The sequence below is a fragment of the Chiloscyllium plagiosum genome, unplaced genomic scaffold (assembly GCF_037043375.1).
Source record: "Chiloscyllium plagiosum isolate Xiang-an unplaced genomic scaffold, Cpla_swu_hap1 HiC_scaffold_21, whole genome shotgun sequence".
NCBI lineage: Eukaryota > Metazoa > Chordata > Chondrichthyes > Orectolobiformes > Hemiscylliidae > Chiloscyllium > Chiloscyllium plagiosum.
The window spans coordinates 1,543,058-1,567,966 of NW_028270159.1; the positions used below are offsets into that span (position 1 = coordinate 1,543,058).

Sequence of the window (24,909 nt, forward strand, 5' to 3'; positions counted from 1 at the left end):
GGTGACAAGCGGTGTCCTGCAGGGTTCAGTGTTGGGGCCACAGCTGTTCACATTATATATTAATGATCTGGATGAAGGGACTGGGGGCATTCTAGCAAAGTTTGCCGATGATACAAAGTTAGGTGGACAGGCAGGTAGTACTGAGGAAATGGGGAGGCTGTAGAAGGATCTAGACAGTTTTGAAGAGTGGTCCAGGAAATGGCTGATGGAATTCAATATGAGCAAATGCGAGGTCTTGCACTTTGGAAAAAAGAATACAAGCACGGACTACTTTCTAAACGGGGAGAAAATTCGTAAAAACCAAAGTACAGAGGGATCTGGGAGTGCTAGTTGAGGATTCTCCTAAAGGTAAACTTGCAGGTTGAGTCCGTGATTAAGAAAGCGAATGCAATGTTGTCAATTATCTCAAGAGGGTTGGAATATAAAAGCACCGTTGTGCTACTGAGACTTTATAAAGCTCCGGTTAGGCCCCATTTGGAGTACTGTGTCCAGTTTTGGTCCCCACACCTCAGGAAGGACATACTGGCACTGGAGTGTGTCCAGCAGATATTCACATGGATGATCCCTGGAATGGTAGGTCTAACATATGAGGAACAGCTGAGGATCCTGGAATTGTATTCATTGGAGTTTAGAAGATTAAGGAGAGATCTAATAGAAACTTACAAGATAATACATGGCTTGGAGAGGGTGGATGCTAGGAAATGGTTTCCTTTAGGCGAGGAGACTAGGACCTGTGGACACAGCCTTAGAATTAGAGGGGGTAAATTCAGAACAGAAATGCGGAGACATTTCTTCAGCCAGAGAGTGGTGGGCCTGTGGAATTCATTGCCGCAGAGTACAGTGGAGAATGGGACGCTAAATGTCTTCAAGGCAGAAATTGATAAATTCTTGATGTTACAAGGAATTAAGGGCTACGGGGAGAATGCGGTTAAGTGGAGTTGAAATGCCCTTCAGCCATGATTGAATGGCGGAATGGACTCGATGGGCCGAATGGCCTTACTCCGCTCCTATGTCTTATGGTCTTATGGCAAACAGCTATGTCAAATAAAATTAAAAGCAGCAAACAAGCTCAATGTTTGTTATCCTTAGGTTTAAACCAATGTGTTTACTATATGGTTGAAATGGCATTAAAGCTTTATTCTCTATTTGCGATAACAACTCATTTTTCTCTATCTCATCTGCAAGACCTCTAAAAAGTACTTTAGAGAGCAAAGTAAAAACAATGCCAGTTAAGAAAAGGAAACAGTCATAAAGTTTCACGATGAAAAACTGGAGATATAGAAAAACCTATGATGGAGGAGGCCAATCAACCCATTTTGTCCATGTCAGACTATATAACAAGAGGATGAAAACATTTTTAAAAATGCATCTGGTCTCTGCCACATTCCAGGCACTGAATTCCAGACATCCACCACCTGCTGAATAAAAACAAATTCTATTCCCCTCCAAAATTTTGTTGTCCTTGGTTATTAGTTTTACTAATGAAACCAGGTTTATTCTATTCATCCTACAGGTGCTGCACTGGAGGCTGCTACCTAAGAGACCATGGTGGTCGGGGCAAGGTATTGGCATAGATAGAGGATTGGCTGACTGTATAAGGCAAAGAGTAGATATACCATCTTTTTCAGGATGGTAGCTGGTGACTAGCAGATTTCAGCAGAGATCCATGCTGGGTCTACAACTATGTAGAAATCATTAACGTATAATGTTTAAAAAAAAGGAGCTGAGAGCATGGTTGCCTCATACAGATGACACAAAAGAGAGGTGAAGGGACAAGTAACGTTGAGGAAGTAGGAAGGCTGTAGAATGCAGAGGCTAGGAGAGTTGGCAAAGTTGCAGATGGAATACAATGTGGGAAAGTATGAAGTTATGCACCTTGTAGGAATAATAGAAGTATAAATGATTTTGTAAGTGGGAAAATTTGAAGAAAAAAAAAGATACTTAGGAATTTAAAATCAGGATTCTCTCAAGGTTAATAGACAGGTTCAGTTGGTGGTTAGGAAGGCAAATGAGGAGATGTTGCTATTCTCACTGATTGTGGTCTACAGATCAGGAAGTTGAGGATCCAGTTGAAAAGGGTGGAGCAGAGACTTGGTTCTCAAGAGTGGAGATTTGTTTGGTTAGAATTAGTGTCGAACGCAGTGCTGTAGTCAATGAATAGGAGCCTGGCATTGGTATCCTTGCTTAACAGATGTTCCAGGGAAGAGAGTGTAGGGCCAGAGAGATGGCACCTACCGTGGACCTGTTGTGATAGTAAGCGAATTGCAAGGGATCAAGGAAGGCTGGGAGGCTAAAATTAATGAGCAATGACTAACCTATCAAAGCAGTTCACAAATTATGGAGGTCAGAGCCACTGAGGATGTAGTTATGGAGGTATGTTAAGTTCTTTGGTACCAGGGTGATGGTGATCTTCTTGAAGCAGTGACTTCAGATCGTAGTAAGGGGAGGTTAAAAGGTGTCAGCAAGTACTCCTGCCAGTTGGTGCCATTCTGTATAGTAATCTGGTCTCATCAAGTCCAGAAAAAGGGTTCAATCCTGGTTGTGATGGTTTGTTTCTCCCAACACCATTGGCTCTTTTAGTTTTGCCATGATGGGATCTTTGTGCCCACAGTCTGATATTGTCAGTGGTGACAAGGGAGTCTAGAAAATCAAAAACCAGAACTGACTCTTCCAGGGGAAGAAGGGCTAATGCCCGAAACGTCGATTCTCCTGTTCCCTAGATGCTGCCTGACCTGCTGCGCTTTTCCAGCAACACATTTCCATCTCTGATCTCCAGCATCTGCAGACCTCACTTTCTCTTCCAGGGGAAGCACAGGCAGTGAATCCACTAGTGAGAGGCAGCTCAAAGCATCCGCATTGGATGGCATTCCAATTTGTAATTGTATGCACGGAGAATAAAGTGCCTACCACAGCATTCCATTCTTCAAGTAGCCCTAGCAAGAGTTTGTAGCCAGTTACTATTATGAAGTTATGTTAATCAAGATAGTAGTGGTACTTTTTCACACCAAAGATGAAAAACCTTCCCTCTTTATCGAATGCAAAGATGCCCAGGTATCAGCCAAAGTCTAGGAAGCAAACATTATTGGATATTCCTCTGTTGGAATACCAGTGTGCCAACACTACCCCAACCACATACAGGGAGGCACTGCATGTCAGCACCACCTCCCTTGCAATTGCAGTGGGCCAACACCTTCGAAGACAATAGCTGCCTTTTCACTTTCCTAAAGGCTACTTCTTTTCTGTGTGACCATTTCAAAGGCCGACTCGTTTTCAATAGCAGGCATAAGGGTGCCAAGATGGAGGGGAGGTTATATATGAATTTCCTGTAATAATTCACCAACCCAAGGAAAGACCTAACTCCTGTACATACGTGGGAGCTGGGCACTTTGATTGCACTCACTTTATCTTCCAACCAGTGCAACCTAGTCTTGTCGGCTCTCGATGAAAAGGACGTGGTGCTGGAAAAGCACAGTAGGTCAGGCAGCATTTGAGGAGCAGGAGTTGGCATTTTGGGCAAAGCCCTTAGTCACATTCCTGACCTTTTCCAGCACCACACTTTTCCACTCTGACTCTCCAGCACCTGCAGTCCTCACTTTCTCTGTTGACTCTGTAGCCCAAGAGGATCATTTGGAGTAAGTGGAATACACAATTTTTCCTCTTTTAAAGGCACACGACTGCCTGGAAGAAATATTTAAACACGATGTCCAAGTTCCCAAAATGCTGTTTACTCGTCTCCCTGGTTATTAGTACAGCATCCAGATAAATGGCAATCTGGGGTAAACCTTGTAAAATGTTCTCCATCTTCCACTGGAAAAATGTGCAGAATGATGATACCTCAAATGGCAATCTCAATGGTACAAACCCTTATGGGCATTTATTGTGGCATAATTCTGGGAATCCTCATCTAAATGCAATTGCAGGGAAGCATGGCTCACATTCAGTTTTGTGAAGGACAGCTCTCCCCAATGTTTCAAACCTTAGGCACTGCAAGCAAGGATGTCAAGTCATGGTATATTGGTGAGACCAGGCAGATGCTACAACAGCTAAATGGTTGTATAACAAAAAAATCGCCAGACAGGAATGTTCCCTCCCAAACGGTGAGCACTCCAGTGGTCAACAACATTCAGCCTCTGATCTCTGGATAAGCTTCCTCCAAGGTGGCCTTCGAGATACAACAACTAGCCAAGTTCCATATGCATGAAGATGGCCTCAACCATGATCTTGGGTTCACGTTGTGCTACATGTAACCCTACCACACTATTCTCCATTTGTAAAATCTTCCTTATTGTCCTGTTTTGACACCATCACCTTGATAAATTGTTATGATCTCTCTACCTTAGGTTGTAGAGTTTTAAAGTACTTGTCAGACCCTCAGCATGTGATTCATACCTGTAATTTTATTCCAGCCATTAGGTTTGTCCCCAGCACCACCTCATTAACATTTTTTGAAATTATCACTGCCTCAATAAATTACATAGTAAGCGAAGGAATGACCTATAATCCAACACTTTTGATCACCTGCAAAGACTTATTATTCAGCCTGTTGACGAGCCAATCTCACTGTTTGCAGGATCTTTTGATCTGCCTATAAACTGTCTGCGTGCTTCTCTTCACCTGGAGGAGAAGGAGTAGCACCCCAAAAGCTTGGTGATTTCAAATAAACCTGTTGGAGAAAGACAGGTTTCACGTGACTTTTGACCATTTAATCAGATATTTTTGATTGCTTAGTGACATCAAATTCAGAACCAATTGAGCTGTTCCAAGCCACACATAGGTGGCCTATCAGTTTTTGTCAGGTCTTGCAGGCTTCCTTTGCTGTCTGGAACCAGCATACTGATAGCAATAGCTTGCCAGCTTGTATTTGAAGAACATTTGAGCCATTTGGCCAAGGCTTAGCTTTGTTTTGGGGTTTTACTGTAGGCAGAGCTAGGATATGCTCCATGTGAGGCTCTGCAAGTGCCTTCACTCAAATGGTGTTCCCCAAGCTCAGACAAGTCAGGGTGTCCACTTCCATTAGTATGCACTACAGCTGTCATGCTCCACTTGCTGCATTTTCTACTGGCAAAGCCAGATTGTGGTGCCTGTCAAGTCCAGTTTGGCTTTAGCTAGTAGGTGCTTTTGTGTAGTTACATCAATAATCCCACATACCAAACAAACATCTTTCAGCATCTCAAATCAGGGTTAACCCAGAATCACATGCTTCTGCCAGTCATCTTAACCTTGTCAGAAATCCTGATACAGATTCCCTGGTACTCGAACTATCAAGTAAAACCAATAGAATCTCAGAAGTGGGGAGACTTGGAGTCATGATATTCCTTAACTAAACTTGTACTGAAAGGTTCTTGTATCTGGTGTCTTAGGGAAAGTTAGGTTTCTAATAACCAAAAATGCTGTGCCTCCCAAGCAGATGAATTACTCGCTGCTTTTCATCTACATCAATGTCATTTGCCCAGAAAAAAAGTAATGTAATGTATTCTTTCCACATGCTCGGCCCAGTTTCCGACAGCAGGATCAAATTATTCAAGCTTCCCAAATAAAGATATGATGCCAAAAATGCTGACCCCAACTCAAAAGAATGCTGTGAACAATTTCTCTTCAGCTTACTGCTTTCTCCTGTCACCACTGAAATATCCCATCACCATGTCACTTTCACATGTGCACATTACAAGGGCACTGACCAGCCAGCTCAGATATTCCTAGAACAAAAAGACAACCTCCCGTTTGTGCCAGCCAGAGCTCCCTGACTGGCCCAGGTTAACAACTTCAAATCGAAAATCTCAGGTCATTGTGATCCAACGGTCCCTTATTTCAATCACGATGGTCTCCCAGCCTTGAATAGCTGTGTTCCACTGAAATGCTGTTATGTAGAACAATTAATTCCCTATAGATTTGTATGGAAAAATCAGCATAGATTCTGTACAGTCAGATGGGAAGTAGGTGAAAGTGTGGGCTGCTATCTGCAGAAAAGGCACTAGGACAATCTCTGTACACTAATATTGACAACAGACTAAAGACAAAGTCTTGACTGGAGTCACAAGGTTCTGTGACATCTGAGATTATCTGCAGTCACCAAATCAGCTGGAGAGAGATGAACAATGCGGCTATTACAGCTTCTTTAATCCTTGGAATGTGTGAAGAAACCACATCTCTCAAATGAGGTAACTAGGTCCAACAGCAAGATTAGAAACAGAGAAGCCATTAAGAGTACAAAGTGAGGATATAAAATTATAAAAAGTGTACAGTTGTATCACTCGTACCAATTGTGTGCCCTCTGAGTTTCTTCCAACCTGATCTAACTGTAGACCGTTTCCTCTAAGGCTGTGGTAGAAGGAGCTTATCCTGTAGTTGGCCCTGTTGGCTTGGAAGACTTGGGCATCATTTAGGAGGACCATTTCGACCTACTTGTCTTAGAGGCAGATAATCACCCACCTTGGCTGACTTCGACAGTCTTTGGAATCACAAACAGCTGGGTGGAGGAGAGGTAGGACATCTCTGGAGAGCCCGGTGAAGCAGCTTCTGGAGGGTCTGTCACCCCCTTCCTTTGGGAGCCTGTGAATGGAAGGGCCAGCTCGAGTGGGCTCAAGATCCCTAATCAGTAAATTGTGCACAGTTATGTAAATAAATAAATAAAAAAAATCTAATAGTCACAGGGAGAAAGTGAGCACTTCAGATGCTGGAAATCAGAGTCGAAGAGAGTGGTGCTAGAAATGCAAAGCCAGTCAGGCAGCATTCAAGAAGGAGAATAGACGTTAGTGCATCAGGTTCCTGATGAAGAGCTTATGTTGATTCTCCTGCTCCTTGGATGCTGCCTGACTGGCTGTGCTTTTCCAGCACCACACTTCCATTTTGAAGACAGCTTTAGAATGACAAGGATGGAGTCCTGAATAGACATAGGCTTTTTTATTCCTGATGAAGGGCTTTTGCCTGAAATGTCAATTTTACTGCTCCTCAGATGCTGCCTGAACTGCTGTGCTCTTCCAGCACCACTAATCCAGATCCTGAATAGACATATAATATTCAACAGAAACAAAACAGAAATCTAGATACAGGTGGAGGGATAGCATTATTAAGGATGGATTGTGCAACAGTTAAAGATCACATTGGGTCAGAAGATTAGGATGTAGATTCAAACAGAATGCTAAGAAACTGAACATTTCTGGCAGCATCTGTGGAGACAGCCAATTATGGCTCTTGTTTGGAATGGATTTATTTTGGGTCAAGTAGAGGAACAGAAAGGGAATGAGTGGTTTACAGGCCAGTCAATAGTGACCATCACGAGAGAAAAGTATAGAAGAATCAATTGTGGTTTCTTGTGAAATAAAGGTGGCAATAATCTTGGGTGACTTTACCAAACATATAAAAATGCAAAAAAAAACATTGGTAGTAGTAGCCTGGATGTCGAGTTCATAGGATGCTTCCAAGATTGTTTGAAAGAAACATAACCTGCTGTTTTGGAACTGACAAGATATTATTAAAACTTGGTATTATGCAATGTGACATTTTAAATAAAACTATTGATCAGAGCCAACACTCCATGAGGTAGTGGTGAGTACAATATTATTGAATTTTACATCCAAATAGAAAAGGAGAAGACAGAGTCGAAGACTCTTATTTAAAATCTAAATGAGGACAATGTAGATGTTCCAGCTGAAATAAGTGAGCATCTCAGGCTAGGAGATAGATCAAAGAGTGAGAAGATGTAGCCATTTAAAGAAATATTTCAGAATACACAGATCATGTAGATTCCTACTTCAAAGAAATAGTCTAAACGTGGGAGGACCAGCTATCAGAAGTATTCAAAAAACAACAAATAAATCAACCTTTATCTGACTGGATAACAGCAGGCTCAAGAGGTCTACTTCTGCTTATTTTGTATGTTCTCTTTTCACCATTGTGATATAAATTGCAATTCATATTTTTATTTCTGTTAAGTTTGGATATTTGAATTTGTGACATATGGATTTTGAGTGTCTGAACAAGTTAATTATTAACTGGTTTCTTTCACCATGGTGATTTTTTAAAACGTTTGAAAAGGAACTCGCTTTCAGAATGGAGCTTTTAATTAGCAGAGGTTGTAGGACCCAGTGAAGTATACAACTGTACATAAAAAGGTTTTTGTTAGAAATTTCTGGAAATTTTTTGCAAACTTTTCAGGAAACCCCTATTTCTTAAAAAAGTGTTCTGCAGATGTTTTCACGTGTAAAGTTACTCCTGAGAAAGGGAGAAGATTAATTGTTTTTGAAGAAAAACAGATTACCTCAAAAGTAGGGAGTTAGTAATAGTTACAAACCAAAGTGCATGGATAAAACCTTGCACTTATCCAAATTGGAGAATATTTTAGCTCTGGGTGCATGATAACGCCAGGAAAACACAAACTTTAAGCTGGGAGTACAAATCAAACCAAATCCACAGATGCAGCAAGAGGGATTTTATGGGATGAGGACTGAAAAGGGATTCGGAGAAAGAGTGGAGTGGGGTGGTGTTGTACCATTTAGAACATAGAACATTACAGCGCAGTACAGGCCCTTCAGCTCTCGATGTTGTACCGACCTGTCATACCAATCTGAAGCCCATCTAACCTACACTATTCCATGTATGTCCAAATGCTTGTCCAATGACAACTTAAATGTATTTAAAGTTGGCAAATCTACTACTGTTGCATGCAAAACATTCTATATCCGTACTACGGAGAAAAGAAATTACATCAACAGACAATAGGTGCAGGAGTAGGCCATTCTGCCCTTCGAGCCTGCACCACCATTCAATATGATCATGGCTGATCATCCTTAATCAGTATCCTGTTCCTGCCTTATCTCCATAACCCTTGATTCCACTATCCTTGAGAGCTCTATCCAACTCTTTCTTAAATGAATCCAGAGACTGGGCCTCCACTGCCCTCTGGGGCAGAGCATTCCACACAGCCACCACTCTCTGGGTGAAGAAGTTTCTCCTCAACTGTCCTAAATGGTCTACCCTGTATTTTTAAGCTGCGTCCTCTGGTTCGACACTCACCCATCAGCGGAAACATGTTTCCTGCTGCCAGAGTGTCCAATCCTTTCATAATGTTATATGTCTCAATCAGATCCCCTCTCAGTCTTCTAAACTCAAGGGTATACAAGCCCAGTCGCTTCAGTCGTTCAGCGTAAGGTAGTCCCGCCATTCCAGGAATTGACCTCGTGAACCTACGCTGCACTCCCTCAATAGCCAGAATGTCTTTCCTCAAATTCAGAGACCAGAACTGCACACAGTACTCCAGGTGTGGTCTCACCAGGGCCCTATACAGCTGCAGAAGAACCTCTTTGCTTCTATACTCAATTCCTCTTGTTATGAAGGCCAGCATGCTATTAGCCTTCTTCACTACCTGCTGTACCTGCACGCTTGCCTTCATTGACTGGTGTACAAGAACACCCAGATCTCGGTCCTGCCCCTTTACCTAAATTGATTCCATTTAGGTAGTAATCTGCCTTCCTGTTCTTGCCACCAAAGTGGATAACCATACATTTATCCACATTAAACTGCATCTGCCCATTCACCTAACTCGTCCAGGTCACCCTGTAATCTCCTAACATCCTCACCACATTTCACCCTGCCACCCAGCTTTGTATCATCAGCAAATTTGCTAATGTTATTGCTGATACCATCTATATCATTAACATATTGTAAAAAGCTACGGTCCCAGCAGGGATCCCTGCGGTAACCCACTGGTCACTGCCTGCCATTCCGAAATGGAGCCGTTTATCACTACCCTTTGTTTCCTATCAGCCAACCAAGTTTCAATCCAATCTAGTACTTTGCCCCCAATACCATGCGCCCTAATTTTACTCACCAATCTCCTATGTGGGACTTTATCAAAAGCTTTCTGAAAGTCCAGGTACACTACATCTACTGGATCTCCCTTGTCCATCTTCAGAATTACATCCTCAAAAAATTCAAGAAAATTAGTCAAGCATGGTTTTCCCTGCATAAATCCATGCTGACTCTGTCCTATCCTGTTACTACTATCCAGATGTGCCGTAATTTCATCTTTATAATAGACTCCAGCATCTTTCCCACCACTGAGGTCAGACTAACTGGTCTATAATTTCCTGCTTTCTCTCTCCCACCTTCCTTAAAAAGTGGTATAACATTAGCCACCCTCCAATCCTCAGGAACCGACCCCGAATCTATCGGACTCTGGAAAATAATCACCAATGCATCCAGGATTTCCCGAGCCACCTCCTTCATGGGATGTAGACCATCAGGCCCCAGAGACTTATCAACCTTCAGACCTAACAGTCTCTCCAACACCAAATCCTGGCAAATATAAATTCCCTTAAATTCAGGTCCTTCAGCCACTGTTACCTCGGAGATTGCTTGTGTCTTCCCCAGTGAACACAGATCTGAAGTACCAATTCAATTCTTTTCCCATTTCTTTGTTCCGTTTCTGTCAAGGGCCCAATTTTAGTCCTAACCATTTTTTGCCCTGCACATACCCAAAAAAGCTTTTACTATCCTCCTTTATATTATTGGCCAGTTTACCTTCGTACCTCATTTTTCCTCTTGTATTTCCTTCTTAGTAATCCTCTGTTGCTCTTTAAAAGCTTCCCAGTCCTCAGTTTTCCCCACTTATCTTTGCTACGTTATACTTTTTCTCTTAACTTTATGTTTCTTAACTTCCTTCGTCAACCACGGCCGCCCATGCCTCCTCCTGGGTTCTTTCTTCCTTTTAGGAACTTCTGCATTATACACAAATATCCGCCATGGTTCCTCCCTGCTAAGGTATTGCACCATTGAACTTTGGCCAGCTCCTCCCTCAGCTCCATAGTTCCCTTTATTCAACAGAAGTACTGTCACTTCTGACTGTACTCTGTCCTATATCTATCACTGGGGGTTTTGGATCTGTAAACAAAAAGTGTAGTGATGAATGGGATTTTATTTTCTAATTTGAAAACATTTCTTTGCTTAAAAAATGTTATGATCATCTCAGTGCAATTGTGTGACAGTTTTCCTGCAATGTGATAAGGGAGCAGGGCGGATTAAATTTGATGGAACAGCAAGGGAGGATGAAATGCAGAAAGAACAACATTTAGGAAGACGAGGTGAGCGAGAGCTGTCCAGTGGACATGATGCACACCGTACTAAGGATGTGGTCCATGAACTTTGATGCATGGAGCACGAGCCAGAGAGCGTGAGCGTGACAGATGTCTCCACGTTGGATGTGTCTAGTGTCATGGACTCTGTTTGCAGAAAGAAAGACCTGCCTACTCACCATCAGCCATTCTACCAACACCTCAGGTCCCAGTCTGTCGATGGGGAAGGTTAACTTGCCTTTCTGGGCTATTTCCTTGGGAATAGTAGAATGCTGTTTAAGTATGGCACAAGCAGCATGAATTACAGAAAGCACATCCACCCCTCCTGCCATCCAATTTGATGGAAAGCATGGAGGAGAGCTCAGATGCATAATCAATCAAGTGATGGGCACAGGATTTTGAGAAAGTCACTGAGTCATAGTTAGTGCCATGAATCTCAACCGAAATTGTTGTGGGAAACAAAAAAAAAGAAATCAACCCAAGCAAACAGGTGGAGTCAGTGCAAGTCTGGAATCCTTTTAAAACAGTGGGTAGGACCCAAATGCAGAAGATTTGCCTCATTGCTGGAGTCTCCATTTTTACCTGCAGGTGCAAAATGGTGTTATCACATAGGTGGGAACCCAAACTCAGCAGTACATATAAAATTGTTGCTGAAATAAAACTGACCACATTTCTGTTCCTAACAGTTTAACTTGCAGCTTGTGTCACATGCTTACGTCAGAGAGATAAATATTCTTAAAGTGTTGAATAAGATCTGTTAAAAGTTAAAAACCACAACACGAGGTTATAGTTCAACAGGTTTATTTGGAAGCACTAGCTTTCAGAGCGCTGGTCCTTCATCAGGTGATTGTGATCTGTTAATGTATGATGTAAAGTTTCATTATACTGTCTATTAAAGATGAAAAAAGCACTGCTGCAGCTGTCAGTCAAAAGTAAAAATCAAAGTTATTGTTAGACTGTCAGGACATCTGGCTTAGCCTTGGAAAAAGGTGCTCCTGCAATTTTAATAGGCATTATTGTCGACATTTCTTAAGGGATGTTACAGAGGAGCCCATTATAACCCAGCTTTAAAAACTCTTTAAAAAAAGCAGCTTAAAGAATTGCAGAGTTGAAGTTTTGATGAACAGGTTTAAAAGGTTCTAAAAAATTTACCAGATTGGTATTTACTTGGTTTAGTAACAGGCTAACAAGTTGATTGGTTTTAGGACACTTTTCACCTGAATCAGGTATTTATGAACGAAAGTGGTTTCAAATTGTGAGGAGTATAATTTTATTTTCAACATCTACACAATTCCTATGATCGACCCAAGGTAGATGTTAGGGAAGTATCTATACGAATAATACGAGACTGCATGGCTATTGTTATCAGAGGTAATGGAAGGTCAGAGCTAGATGGCGCAAGTATTTTAAGTAGGTTGCCTTGGCACTCATCCATGCTCACAACTGCCTCTGAACTAATGTATGGAATTAACAGGCACAACTTGATCATGCAGCTGCACATCACCCCAAGAAATTGTGCGCATGGATTGGGTCTGCCAATGTTAGACAATTGTTGACTCTTATCTTCCCACTTATATCTAAAATCTAGCCCAAGGTGGTCAAAAGCCAGCCAACATCTTCAGGCTCCACAGACAAGTTAGCTTTTGGTTTTTAAGTTGGTCTTACTCTATTCTTAATTAACCTCATGCTCCTGAGTGTTTTGAAAATATTCAGCGAATTTCCTTGCTAGTAATCTTTTGTGGCTTCTTTTGCATTAAATTTTTTTATAATTGTTAGTCCTCTCGGATCTTTGAATAGGAGTTTGAGTTCTGACTTAAGGGGTTTTATTTGCCTTCTTCTAATATATATATGCTCTTTGACATCTTGAGGGAACAGGGCTAGATTTGCGTTCTACACTTTCTTCGCAAAAATATAATGAATTTTTGAACCCTCTTTAGATGGGGTTAAAGAGCAGAGAGTTAAAAACAAAAAATGAATACATTTGTGGAGCTATAGGAAAACCACAGAGGAATAAGTCTAAATTGGTTGTTCTTTTGAAAGAGTCAGAACAGGAATGACAGGCTGAATGATCACTTCTCTCCCATATAAAAAAAAAATTTTGTTAAAAGTTCCAGTTTTGAAAAAAAAAGAGGAAACAAACCATAGTTGCCAGCTAGAGAGAGGCAGACAGCTTGGATGTAGCAGCAAATAAAAAAAAAGTTACCCACAAAAGGATACTGGAGTTTTTTTAAAAAAAGCAGCAATTTTGGTTGCAAAGGCACAGAAAAATCTTCTATGCAGTAGTTCTTAATTTCAGGTGACAAGTGGATTTGTCAATTTTGAAAGTGATTAAAAATTGCATTGTGGCACTCAACAAATCATGCAAGAAAAACAATTACCATGGCCATGAAGAAGTGATAAGTGTTATTCTGATAGAATGAAGCACCAAATAAAAAGTAGGATTAAACTGGTGGACTAGTCACTCAGGATACTTCTTTATACCCTTCAGGGGGTCAGGTGAAAGTTGGCACAACAAAAAGCATGGAGAACAGCTAGTGGAACCCTAAGTGGCAAGAGAGATAAATGAACTGTTTGTGGACAATTTGCATATAACTTGACATTCACTTATAACCAACAATTTAAGCTACCGTTTCCTTGACGGATGCTGATTAATCAGCCATTCATTGAGCAATTACAGTTCTTGCATCAAAATCTTTACCGATAAGACATTTTGTCAATTATAAAATAAACATTGCCTCCATATTAACATTTATCTCTACCTTTGTTGCAGGCAGTGTCTTTCTTGTGTTTTGATGCCTCCTCCACAAGTCCGGGTGCATCCTGTCCACTTGGCCCATTCACCCCACCAAAAGGCAGTATTGTCTAATCCTTCTTCTAAACTATTAGAGGTCTGCGTCACTTGCTAGGAGAAACAAAATACAAGATATTTATTCAAAATTATATTTCTTTTGAAATTAGGCTGAATTTTTACTTGCACAGGTAGTTTGTGAGCAGATGGGGGTTAAAAGCATGATGGGGGTTCAACTCTAAAATCCTCACTTAAGGCATGTTAACTTCAATATGCAAAATGCTCAATTACAGCAATGTTAACTGGGATTTTAGAATTTAATCTGGGGTGAGGTTTCCCAGAACTTTCCAGTAGAAGCATAGTGAGGATGCAGTAGTAATTAAGAATGAAAACATTTACAGAAAAAAATGCTGAAGACCCAAAATTACTTAAACTTCACAATTTGGAGTTTCTTGCTTGATTGTATGAAAAGTTTTGTTCAGTTGTGCTGACAACTGCTTTCTCAATTTGGAAATTTGATTATTTTGGGTGTTGCTAATGGTATGCAATATTGTAGAGGTTTTTGACCTGGATGAGAAATAAGACAAAAGTCTTCATATATTTGGAGAAGGAAGAGGGGGAAAAAGAAAAGGGGTGATGTAGCCAAAGCACTAGCACTCATTGAGCACTGGGTGTATTCATTGGAGGCATCATTTTAGATTCTATTAGTCCACCAATTTGGCAGCAACATGCAAAAGCAATTTTCCTTCCATCAACACATGACAGCCCTGCAAGCAACAAAGCATCCCTTTCACACATTGTTCTTTGTAACAAGTGGAGCATAAATTGACAAAAAAGTGGACTTGCCCAGCTACCAAAAATAGCTAACAAATGTTATGGGAATCTGTCTGCATTGGTGTTCACATTCCCAAATCAGGCCCACATTTTTTTTTAAAGAGATTACTTACAGTGTGGAAACAGGCCCTTCAGCCCAACAAGTCCACACCAACCCGCTGAAGCACAATCCATCCATACATTTACCCCTTCACCTAACACTATGGGCAATTTAGCATGGCCAATTCACCTACCCTGCATATCTTTTGGACTGTGGAGGAAACCGGAGCACCCGGATGAAACCCACGCAGACACGGGGAGAATGTGCAAACTCCACTCAGTCGCCAGAGGTGGGAATTGAACCCTGGTCTCTGGCGCTAAGACACAGCAGTGCTAACCACTGTACCACCCACAACATGGTGGCAAAAAAAAAAAGGAGATATGATGAATGTGTCAGCAATGCAATGTCATCATGCCAACTGCCTGCTGAGTTTAAATTGTGCTGGCTAATTCTAGCCATGACAAACTTTGGGCTGTACTACTGTGCCACACATCCCTTTTCACTAATTGTTCTTCTTCCCACCAGACAGCCGTTAACCATTAATTTGGAGATGCCAGTGTTGGACTGGGGTGTACAAAGTTAAAAATCACAACACCAGGTTATAGTCCAACAGGTTTAATTGGAATCACACTAGCTTTCGGAGCGATGCTCCTTCATCAGGTGATAGGGGAGGGCTCGATTGTAACACAGAATTTACAGCAAAAATTTACAGTGTGATGTTACTGAAATTATACATTGAAAAATTGTCTGTTAAGCCTTTCATCACAGGGATCTGTAGAGGAGTGACCAAAGAAGGTGTCAACATGGACCCCACCAGAGGGCTGCTGCCCTGGGCTTGACATGTATGCTCAAACTGTCAGGAAATATATAAATGCCAGATTCAGCATACCCACAAGGTAGAGCAAAACATCACCTGTTCACAACACAATGCCATCCAGGCTCTCAAAACCAGTCACAATATTGTCATCAAACCAGCAGACAAAGGAGGAGCCATTGTCATTCAGAATAGAACAGATTACTGCAAGGAAGTATACCGACAACCAACAACCAGGAACACTACAGGCAACTACCAGCTGATCCGACCAAAGAACATACCTGAGAATTAAACACTGATCAGAACTTTGAATCCAGTCCTTCAGAGTTCCCTATGCGCCCTCATCCCATGTACTTCGTGTAGGTGACTTCTACTGCCTTCCAAAGGTACACAAAGCCAACACACCAGGACGTCCCATCGTGTCAGGCAATGGGACCCTATGTGAGAATCTCTCCAGCTACGTGGAAGGCATCGTGAAACCTATTGTACAGGGGATCTCCAGCTTCTGTCACAACACTACGGATTTCTTACAGAAACTCAGCACCCATGGACCAGTCAAACCAGAAATACTTCTGGTCACAATGGACGTTTCCACATTCTACACCAGCATCCCCCACAATGATGGCATCACGGCAACAGCCTCAGTACTCAACACCAACAACTGCCAGTCTCCAAACACCATCCGACAACTCATCCGCTTTATCCTTGATCACAACATCTTCACCTTTGACAACCAGTTCTTCATCCAGAGACGAACAGCCATGAGGATCAAATTTGCACCCCAATATGCCAACATTTTTGTGGACAGTTTGAACAAGACTTGTCTATGCAGGATCTCCAACCAACATTATACAGCAGGTAGACTGACAACATTTTCTTCCTCTGGACCCATGGCGAGGAGTCAGTGATAAAAGTACACCCACACACCACACTTTGTACTTGCAGAGTTAAATTGTACTTTGCTCAAAAACTGCATGCATTCATGTAGAAACGTAAAGCTCTTATCTCACTTTTTAAGATTAGAATCAATCAATCAATCTAAACATCATGGCATAGACAGAGAACACAGGGGGCCAACACCTCAACATATTGTCTAGCTATCACCATTGTTAACAACTAACCCGAGAATGCAACTTTTGAAGAGGTTTTGTGATTTACACATGAAAGAAGTGAAACTATCACTGTATTCTAACAGATGAAAGGCTTAACAGACAATCAGTTTTTCAATGGATAATTTCAGTTACATCACACTAAATTTTTGCTATAAAATTCTGTGTTATGATCAAGCCCTCCACCTGATGAAGGAGCGTCGCTCCAAAAGAGAGTGTGATTCCAATTAAACCAGTTTGACTATAACCTGGTGTTGTGTGATTTTTAACTTTGTTAACCATTAACACTTCATAAAATAAGTAGGGAAGCTGGGCAAGCAGACTTCTGTTCTGCCTCTCTCATCCCACAGAATAATTCAATTTCCAAACTGCAGCTCAACAGTTAAACAGACACCTAATGGTCCTTATTCTTCCTAGGTAGCATTTTCATAAGATGCAATTCTAACTTACAGATTTAGCAGTCCGATTGCTGTGATGCTCTAGACTGATGTCAACATCATGTTTATATGGTATCTTTAGCATAATGAAGCATCAAAACAATTCATAGAATGTTTTATCTTTTGATTCAAAGCAGCATTATAACACCAAGCCATACAAGTGAAACTTGATCGCAAGCTGGTTTTCTAAGTAGTATTATAAAAAAAAGCAAAACAGAGAGACAGAGATATAGGAAGGAAAATTGCTTGATGTTTGGGCAATAAAATCTCTGGTTACAGACGGTGGGTGAATTTTGGGAATTTTCTATGCCAAGACTGTAGAAGCTATAAAATTGAGCATATTCAAGTCATAAGATAGATACATTTCTGGATCCTTAGCACAAGGGATTATTGGGACAACCCACAGAAGAGGCATTCAGGTAGATGATAGTTGGATTCAATATCCTACACCTGTTCTTACTTTCCTAAATCATTACTGTCCTGCTCACCTTTTGTGGGATGGTTGAAGGTCTGGTGGGAGGTCAAAGAATGACTGAGAACTGGGAATTAAGGCAGGGCAGGTGATTGGTGTTAGTGAGGGAGCACTTTGGGACCAGCAACCACAATTCTATTAGTTTTAAATAGAGATGGAAAAGGATAGGCCAGATCTAAAAGTTGAAATTCTCAATTGGAGAAAGGCCAATTTTTATGGTATTAGGCAAAAACGTTCAAAAGCTGATTGGAGGCAGAAGTTCACAAGTAAAGGGACAACTGGAAAATGGAAAGCCTTCAGAAATGAGATAACGAGAGTCCAGAGAAAGTATATTCTTGTTAGGGTGAAAGGAAAGGCTACTGTGTATAGAGAATGCCAATGACTAAAATGGAGGGTTTGGTTAAGAAAAAGAAGGAAGCATGTGTTATGTACAGACAGGATAGATTGAGTGAATCCTTAGCAGAGTATAAAGGCAGTAGGAGTATACACAAGAGAAATCAGGACAGCAAAAAGGAGACATGAAATAGCTTTGGCAAATAGAGTTAAGGAGAATCCAAAGGGTTTTTACTAATACATTAAGGACAAAAAAGGGTAACTAGGGAGAGAATAGGGACCGAGCTTCAGGGCAGAGGAGATGACCTGGGGGGTGCAGTGAGAGGGACTCATTCTTGTAAAGGGAGGAGGAGAGCTTCAAGGTAGGCATCCTTAAAGAGGATTCACAGTAGGTTAAGATCAACTAGGAGAAAGGGGAGGACTGCAGATGCTGGAGACCAGTGCTGGAAAAACACAGCAGGCCAGGCAGCATCCAAGGAGCAGGAGAATCAATGTTTCGGGCATAAGCCCTTCCTCATTCCTGAAGAAGGGCTTATGCCCAAAACGTCGATTCTCCTGCCCCTTGAATGCTGCCTGGCCTGCTGTGTTTTTCCAGCACCACACTTTTCAACTCTGGTCTCCAGCATCTGCAGTCCTCACCTTTCTCCTCGAGAATAGGGACCCTCAGATCAGCAAGGCAGCCTTTGTGGAGCTGCAGAAAATGAGGGAAGAAACTAAAATGAGTATTTTGCATCAGTGTTTACTGTGGAAAAGGACATGGACAATATAGAATGTAGAAAAATAGATGGTGATATCTTGAAAGATGTCCATATTACAGCAGAGGAAGTGCTGATGTCTTGAAACAACTGGATAAATCCCCAGGACCTGATCAGGTATATCCTAGAACTGTGGGAAGTGATTGCTGGGCCTCTTGCTGAGATATTTGCATCATCAATAGTCACAGGTGAGGTGCTGGAAGACTAGAGGTTGGCTAACATGATGCCACTGTTTAAGAAGGGCAGTAAGGACAAGCTGGGGAACTATAGACCTGTGAGCCTGATGTCAATGATGGGCAAGTTGGAGTGGGAGCAGCGGCCGAGTTGAGGTGAACCCGGGAGACTACAGCTAAGGTAAGAGTTTTTTTCAAAATTACTTACCTGTAGCGGGCATCGGTGTTTTGTTTTCTCTCTCCTTCACAGAAAGAGCGGGAGCAGCAGAGGAAGTGACGGCAAGCAGAGGGGCAGCCGAGACCCGGAAACAGTTAGTGTAAGCTTAGCTGGGTTAGTTTTTTCCCCCTTTAAAAGTGTGAAGGAGAGGAACCCGAGGCACTACACGGGTAGTGCCTCCCACCCGCCCTCCTCCTCTAACCTAATAATAACATCTGTTGTGGCAAGCAGGTAAGTGCTGAATTTTGCTTGTATTATTTAGACAGTTTTTTTTTTAAAACAGTTAGCTTTAGAGGGATGGCAGTGAAGGCAGTGCAATGTTCCTCCTGCAACATGTATGAGGTGAGGGATGCCATCGACGTCCCTGCCGATTACACTTGCAGGAAGTGCACCCATCTCCAGCTCCTCCAAGACCGTGTTAGGGAACTGGAGCTGGAGTTGGATGAACTTCGGATCATTCGGGAGGCAGAGGGGGTCATAGATCAGAGTTATAGGGAAGTAGTAACTCCAAAGATGGCAGATAGATGGGTTACAGTGAGAGGGACTGGGAGGAAGCAGCCAGTGCAGGGACCTCCTGCGGCCATTCCCCTCAAGAACAAGTATACCGTTTTGGATACTTGTGGGGGGGATGACTTACCAGGGGTAAGTAACGGGGCTCAGGTCTCTGGCACGGAGCCTGTCCCCGTTACTCAGAAGGGAAGGGTGAAGAAGAGCAGAGCAGTAGTAATTGGGGACTCGATAGTTCGTGGCACAGATAGGCAGTTTTGTGGGAACGAGAGAGACTCACGTTTGGTATGTTGCCTCCCAGGTGCAAGGGTATGTGATGTCTCTGATCGTGTTTTCCGGGTCCTGGAGGGGGAGGGGGAGCAACCCGAAGTCGTGGTCCACATTGGCACCAACGACATAGGTAGGAGGAGTGCTGAGGATGTTAGACAGGCTTTCAGGGAGCTAGGTTGGAAGCTCGGAGTTAGAACAAACAGAGTTGTTGTCTCTGGTTTGTTACCCGTGCCACGTGATAGAGATTCGAGGAATAGGGAGAGAGAACAATTAAATGCGTGGCTTCAGGGATGGTGCAGGAGGGAGGGGTTCCAGTTTTTGGATAACTGGGGTTCTTTCTGGGGACGGTGGGACCTCTATAAACAGGATGGTCTACACCTGAACCTGAGGGGAACCAGTATCCTTGGGGGGAGGTTTGCTAGTGCTCTTGGGGGGGGTTTAAACTAACTCGGCAGGGGCATGGGAACCCAGATTGTAGCTTCAGGGTGCAGGGCCTGGAGTGTAGGGAGGTGAGGAACATGGCATCAATTTCCAAGGAGGGTGCCTGTAAACAGGGAAGTGGCTTGAAGTGTGTATACTTCAATGCAAGAAGTATACGAAATAAGGTAGGTGAACTTGCAGCGTTGGTTGGTACCTGGGACTTCGATGTTGTGGCTATTACGGAGACATGGCTAGAACAGGGACAGGATTGGCTGTTGCAGGTTCCGGGATTTAAATGTTTTAGTAGGGTCAGAGGTGGGGGTAAAAGAGGGGGAGGTGTGGCATTGCTTGTCAAAGATAGTATTACAGCGGTGGAAAGGACAATGGATGAGGACTTGCCATCTGAGGTAGTTTGGGCTGAGGTTAGGAATAGGAAAGGTGAGGTCACCCTGTTAGGAGTCTTTTACAGGCCTCCTAATAGTCCTAGAATCATTGAAGAAAGGATTGGGAAGGTGATTCAGGAGATGAGTGACAGTAATAGGGTGGTTGTTATGGGGGACTTTAACTTTCCTGATATTGATTGGGAAAGCTATAGCTCAAGTTAGTTAGATGGGTCAGTGTTTGTTCAATGTGTGCAGGAGAGTTTCCTGACACAATATGTAGACAGGCCAACAAGAGGTGAGGCCATACTGGATTTGGTTCTGGGTAACGAACCAGGCCAAGTGTTAGAATTAGAGGTAGGTGAGCACTTTGGGGATAGTGACCATAATTCGGTGATTTTTACACTCGTGATGGAGAGGGATAAGTGCGTACTACAGGGCAAGAATTATAGCTGGGGTAAGGGAAATTATGATGCGGTGAGGCATGACTTAGGATGTGTGGCTTGGAAAAGTAGACTCCAAGGCAAGAGTGTAAATGATATGTGGAACTTGTTCAAGGGGCAACTATTGAGTGTCCTTGATAATTATGTACCTGTCAGGAAGGAAAGGGTCGTGCGAGGGAGCCGTGGTTTAATAAGGAATTGGAATCCCTTGTTAAATGGAAGAGGGCGGCCTATCTCAAGATGAGACGTGAAGGTTCAATTGGGGCGATTGAGAGTTATAGGGTAGCCAGGAAGGACCTGAAGAGAGAGCTAAAAGCAGCAAGGAGGGGACATGAAAAGTCCTTAGTCGATAGGATTAGGGAAAACCCTAAGGCTTTCTATAGGTATGTTAGGAATAAAAGAATGACTAGGGTAGGAATAGGTCCAGTCAAGGATAGTAGGGGGAAGTTGCGCGTGGAGGCGGAAGAGATTGGGGAGACACTGAATGAATACTTTTCGTCAGTATTTACTCAGGAACAGGGCATTGTCGTCGATGAGAATACTGAGTCACAAATAAGTAGAATGGATGGCTTTGAGGTATGTAGAGAAGAGGTGTTGGAAATCCTGGAAAAGGTGAAAATAGATAAGTCCCCTGGGCCTGATGGCATTTATCCTAGGATTCTCTGGGAAGCAAGGGAGGAGATTGCAGAGCCATTGGCCTTGATTTTTATGTCCTCTTTGTCTACTGGAGTAGTCCCAGAAGACTGGAGGATAGCAAATGTGGTTCCCTTGTTCAAAAAGGGGAGTAGGGATAGCCCTAGTAACTATAGGCCGGTGAGTCTCACTTCTGTTGTGGGCAAAGTCTTAGAGAGAATTGTAAGGGATAGGATTTATGCACATCTGGATAGGAATAATTTGATCAAGGATAGTCAGCATGGTTTTGTGAAGGGCAGGTCGTGCCTCACAAACCTTATTGAATTCTTTGAAAAGGTGACGAAGGAGGTTGATGAGGGGAAAGCGGTAGATGTGGTATATATGGATTTTAGTAAGGCGTTTGATAAGGTTCCCCATGGTAGGCTACTGCAGAAAATACGGAGATATGGCATTGAGGGCGAGTTGGAGGTTTGGATTAGGAATTGGCTGGATGGAAGAAGACAGAGGGTAGTAGTTGATGGCAAAGTTTCTTCATGGAGTGCCGTCACTAGCGGTGTTCCGCAAGGATCTGTTTTGGGACCATTGCTGTTTGTCATTTTTATAAATGACCTGGAAGAGGGGTTAGAAGGTTGGGTGAGCAAGTTTGCGGATGATACGAAAGTCGGAGGAGTTGTTGACAGTGAGGAAGCATGTGGCAGGTTACAGCAGGATATAGAGAAGCTGCAGAGCTGGGCAGAAAGGTGGCAGATGGAATTCAATGTAGCTAAGTGCGAGGTGATTCACTTTGGGAAGAATAACAAAAAGATGGGGTACTGGGCTAATGGTCGGATACTTGGTAGTGTGGATGAGCAGAGGGATCTTGGTGTCCATGTACACAGATCTCTGAAAGTTGCCACCCAGGTAAATAGTGCGGTGAGGAAGGCATATGGCGTACTGGCTTTTATTGGGAGAGGAATTGAGTTCCGGAGTCCTGAGGTCATGATGCAGTTGTATAAGACTCTGGTACGGCCGCATCTGGAATATTGTGTGCAGTTTTGGTCGCCATACTATAGGAAGGATGTGGAGGCATTGGAACGGGTGCAGAGGAGGTTTACCAGGATGTTGCCTGGTATGGAAGGAAAATCGTATGAGGAAAGACTGAGGCACTTGGGGCTGTTTTCACTAGAGAAAAGAAGGTTTAGGGGTGACTTGATTGAGGTGTACAAGATGATTAGGGGGTTAGATAGGGTCGACAGTATGAACCTTTTCCCGCGTATTGAGTCGGGTATTACAAGGGGGCATAGCTTTAAATTAAGGGGGGGTAGATATAGGACTGATGTTAGGGGTAGGTTCTTCACTCAGCGAGTCGTTAGTTCATGGAATGCCCTGCCAGTAACAGTGGTGGACTCTCCCTCTTTATGGGCATTTAAGAGGGCATTGGATAGGTATATGGAGGATAGTGGGTTAGTGTAGTTTAGGTGGGCTTGGATCGGCGCAACATCGAGGGCCCAAGGGCCTGTACTGCGCTGTATTCTTCTATGTTCTATGTTCTATGAATCCTGAGGGACAGGATGTACATGTATTTGGAAATGTGATTAGGGATAATCAACATTGCTTTGTGTGTGGGAAATTAGTCTCTCACACTTGACTGAGTTTTTTGAATAAGTAACAAAGTGGATTGATGAAGGCAGAGCAGTGGACGTGATCTATATGGACTTCAGTAAGGCATTCGACCAGGTTCCCCATGAGAGACTTGTTAGCAAGGTTAGATCTCATGGAATACAAGGAGAAGTTGCCATTTGGATACAGAACTGGGTCAAAGGTGGAGGGATGTTTTTCAGACTGGAGGCCTGTGATCAGTGAAATGCCACAAGAATCAGTGCTGGGTCCACGATTTACATAAATGATGAAAAGTTATGTGGATGTGAGCATAAGTATAGTTAGTAAGTTTGCTGATGACACCAAAATTGGAGGTGTAGTGGACTCATCCACAAACTCCATCAACAAACACATCGACCTGGACCCAATATACCGGCCACTACAGCAGACAGCTGAAACTGACAACCGGAAGCGGCAGGGACAGGCCACTATAAATGCCGGAGGAAACACCACAGAAGCGCTTCACAGGAGGCTCCCAAGCACTGAGGATGTCACCTAGACAGGGGACGAAACATTTGCAACAAAAACTTCCAGCTCGGTGAACAGAACCACAACAATGAGTGTTATTTCCAGGTTCAGAATCGGACTTCAGGCTAATTCCACTTTAAAAGTGCCATTAGCATTTCCTCCTCCAAAAGTATTCAAATGAACGAATGGATTTCAGGATTAAATCATCTCCTCTCCATCAACTTTTATGGGAAAACGTGTTTGGGAACCACCCCACCCCATGTATTTTATTTATATGCTGCATTTTCATGGATCAGTTCTTCAAACTGGAAAAGGCAGGTAGCTTAAACAGAAATTTCTTGGACTTTCCTTGCCCTCCCCTTTGATGCCTAACTAATAAAAGCAATTCCCACCTCATGAAAACATTTTATAAGAAAACAAAGAAGATCATATAGGAAAATTATTTGCCCATGGAATTATGTTTGTTTTGTTTAAAAGCAACTTGCTGAAATATCAACACTTACAGAGCACACTTGGGTTCAGGCATTTTGCCCAGGCTGGAGCAAACATTTAACTCTGGTAGACATCTAAAATGACTAAATATTTAAACTGCAGACAAATCTCAAAACTAAACTAATGTGATCTATATGGACTTCAGTAAGGTGTTCGACAAGGTTCCCTATGAGAGACTGGTTAATAAGGTTAGGTCTCACTGAATAAAAGGGAGAACTAGCCATTTGGATACAGAATTGGCTCAAAGGTAGAAGACAGAGGGTGGTGGTGGAGGGTTGTTTTTCAGACTGGAGGCCTGTGACCAGTGGAGTGCCACAAGGATTGGTGCATGTCCTCTACTTTTTGTCATTTACATAAATGATTTGGATGAGAGCATAAGAGGTACAGTTAGTAAGTTTGCAGATGACACCAAAATTGGAGGTGTAGTGGACAGCGAAGGTTACCTCAGATTACAACAGGATCTTCATCAGATGGGTCAAAGGGCCGAGAAGTGGTAGTTGGAATTTAATTCAGAAGAGAGAGGTGCTGCATTTTGGGAAAGCAAATCTTAGCAGGACTTATACACTGAAATGTTAAGGTCCTACAGTGTTGCTGAACAAAGACCTTGGAGTGCAGGT

At 42.7% G+C, this 24,909-nt stretch overlaps 1 protein-coding gene across 1 annotated transcript in view; it reads right to left on the reverse strand.

Moving 5' to 3' along the window:
- adamtsl2 (ADAMTS like 2) overlaps positions 1-24,909 on the reverse strand; it is a 241,285-nt gene that overhangs the window by 210,191 nt on the left and 6,185 nt on the right. The window contains exon 3 of the mRNA XM_087998112.1: positions 13,829-13,971. Coding sequence (XP_087854238.1) covers positions 13,829-13,971 — 143 coding nt within the window. The remainder of the gene's footprint in view (positions 1-13,828; positions 13,972-24,909) is intronic.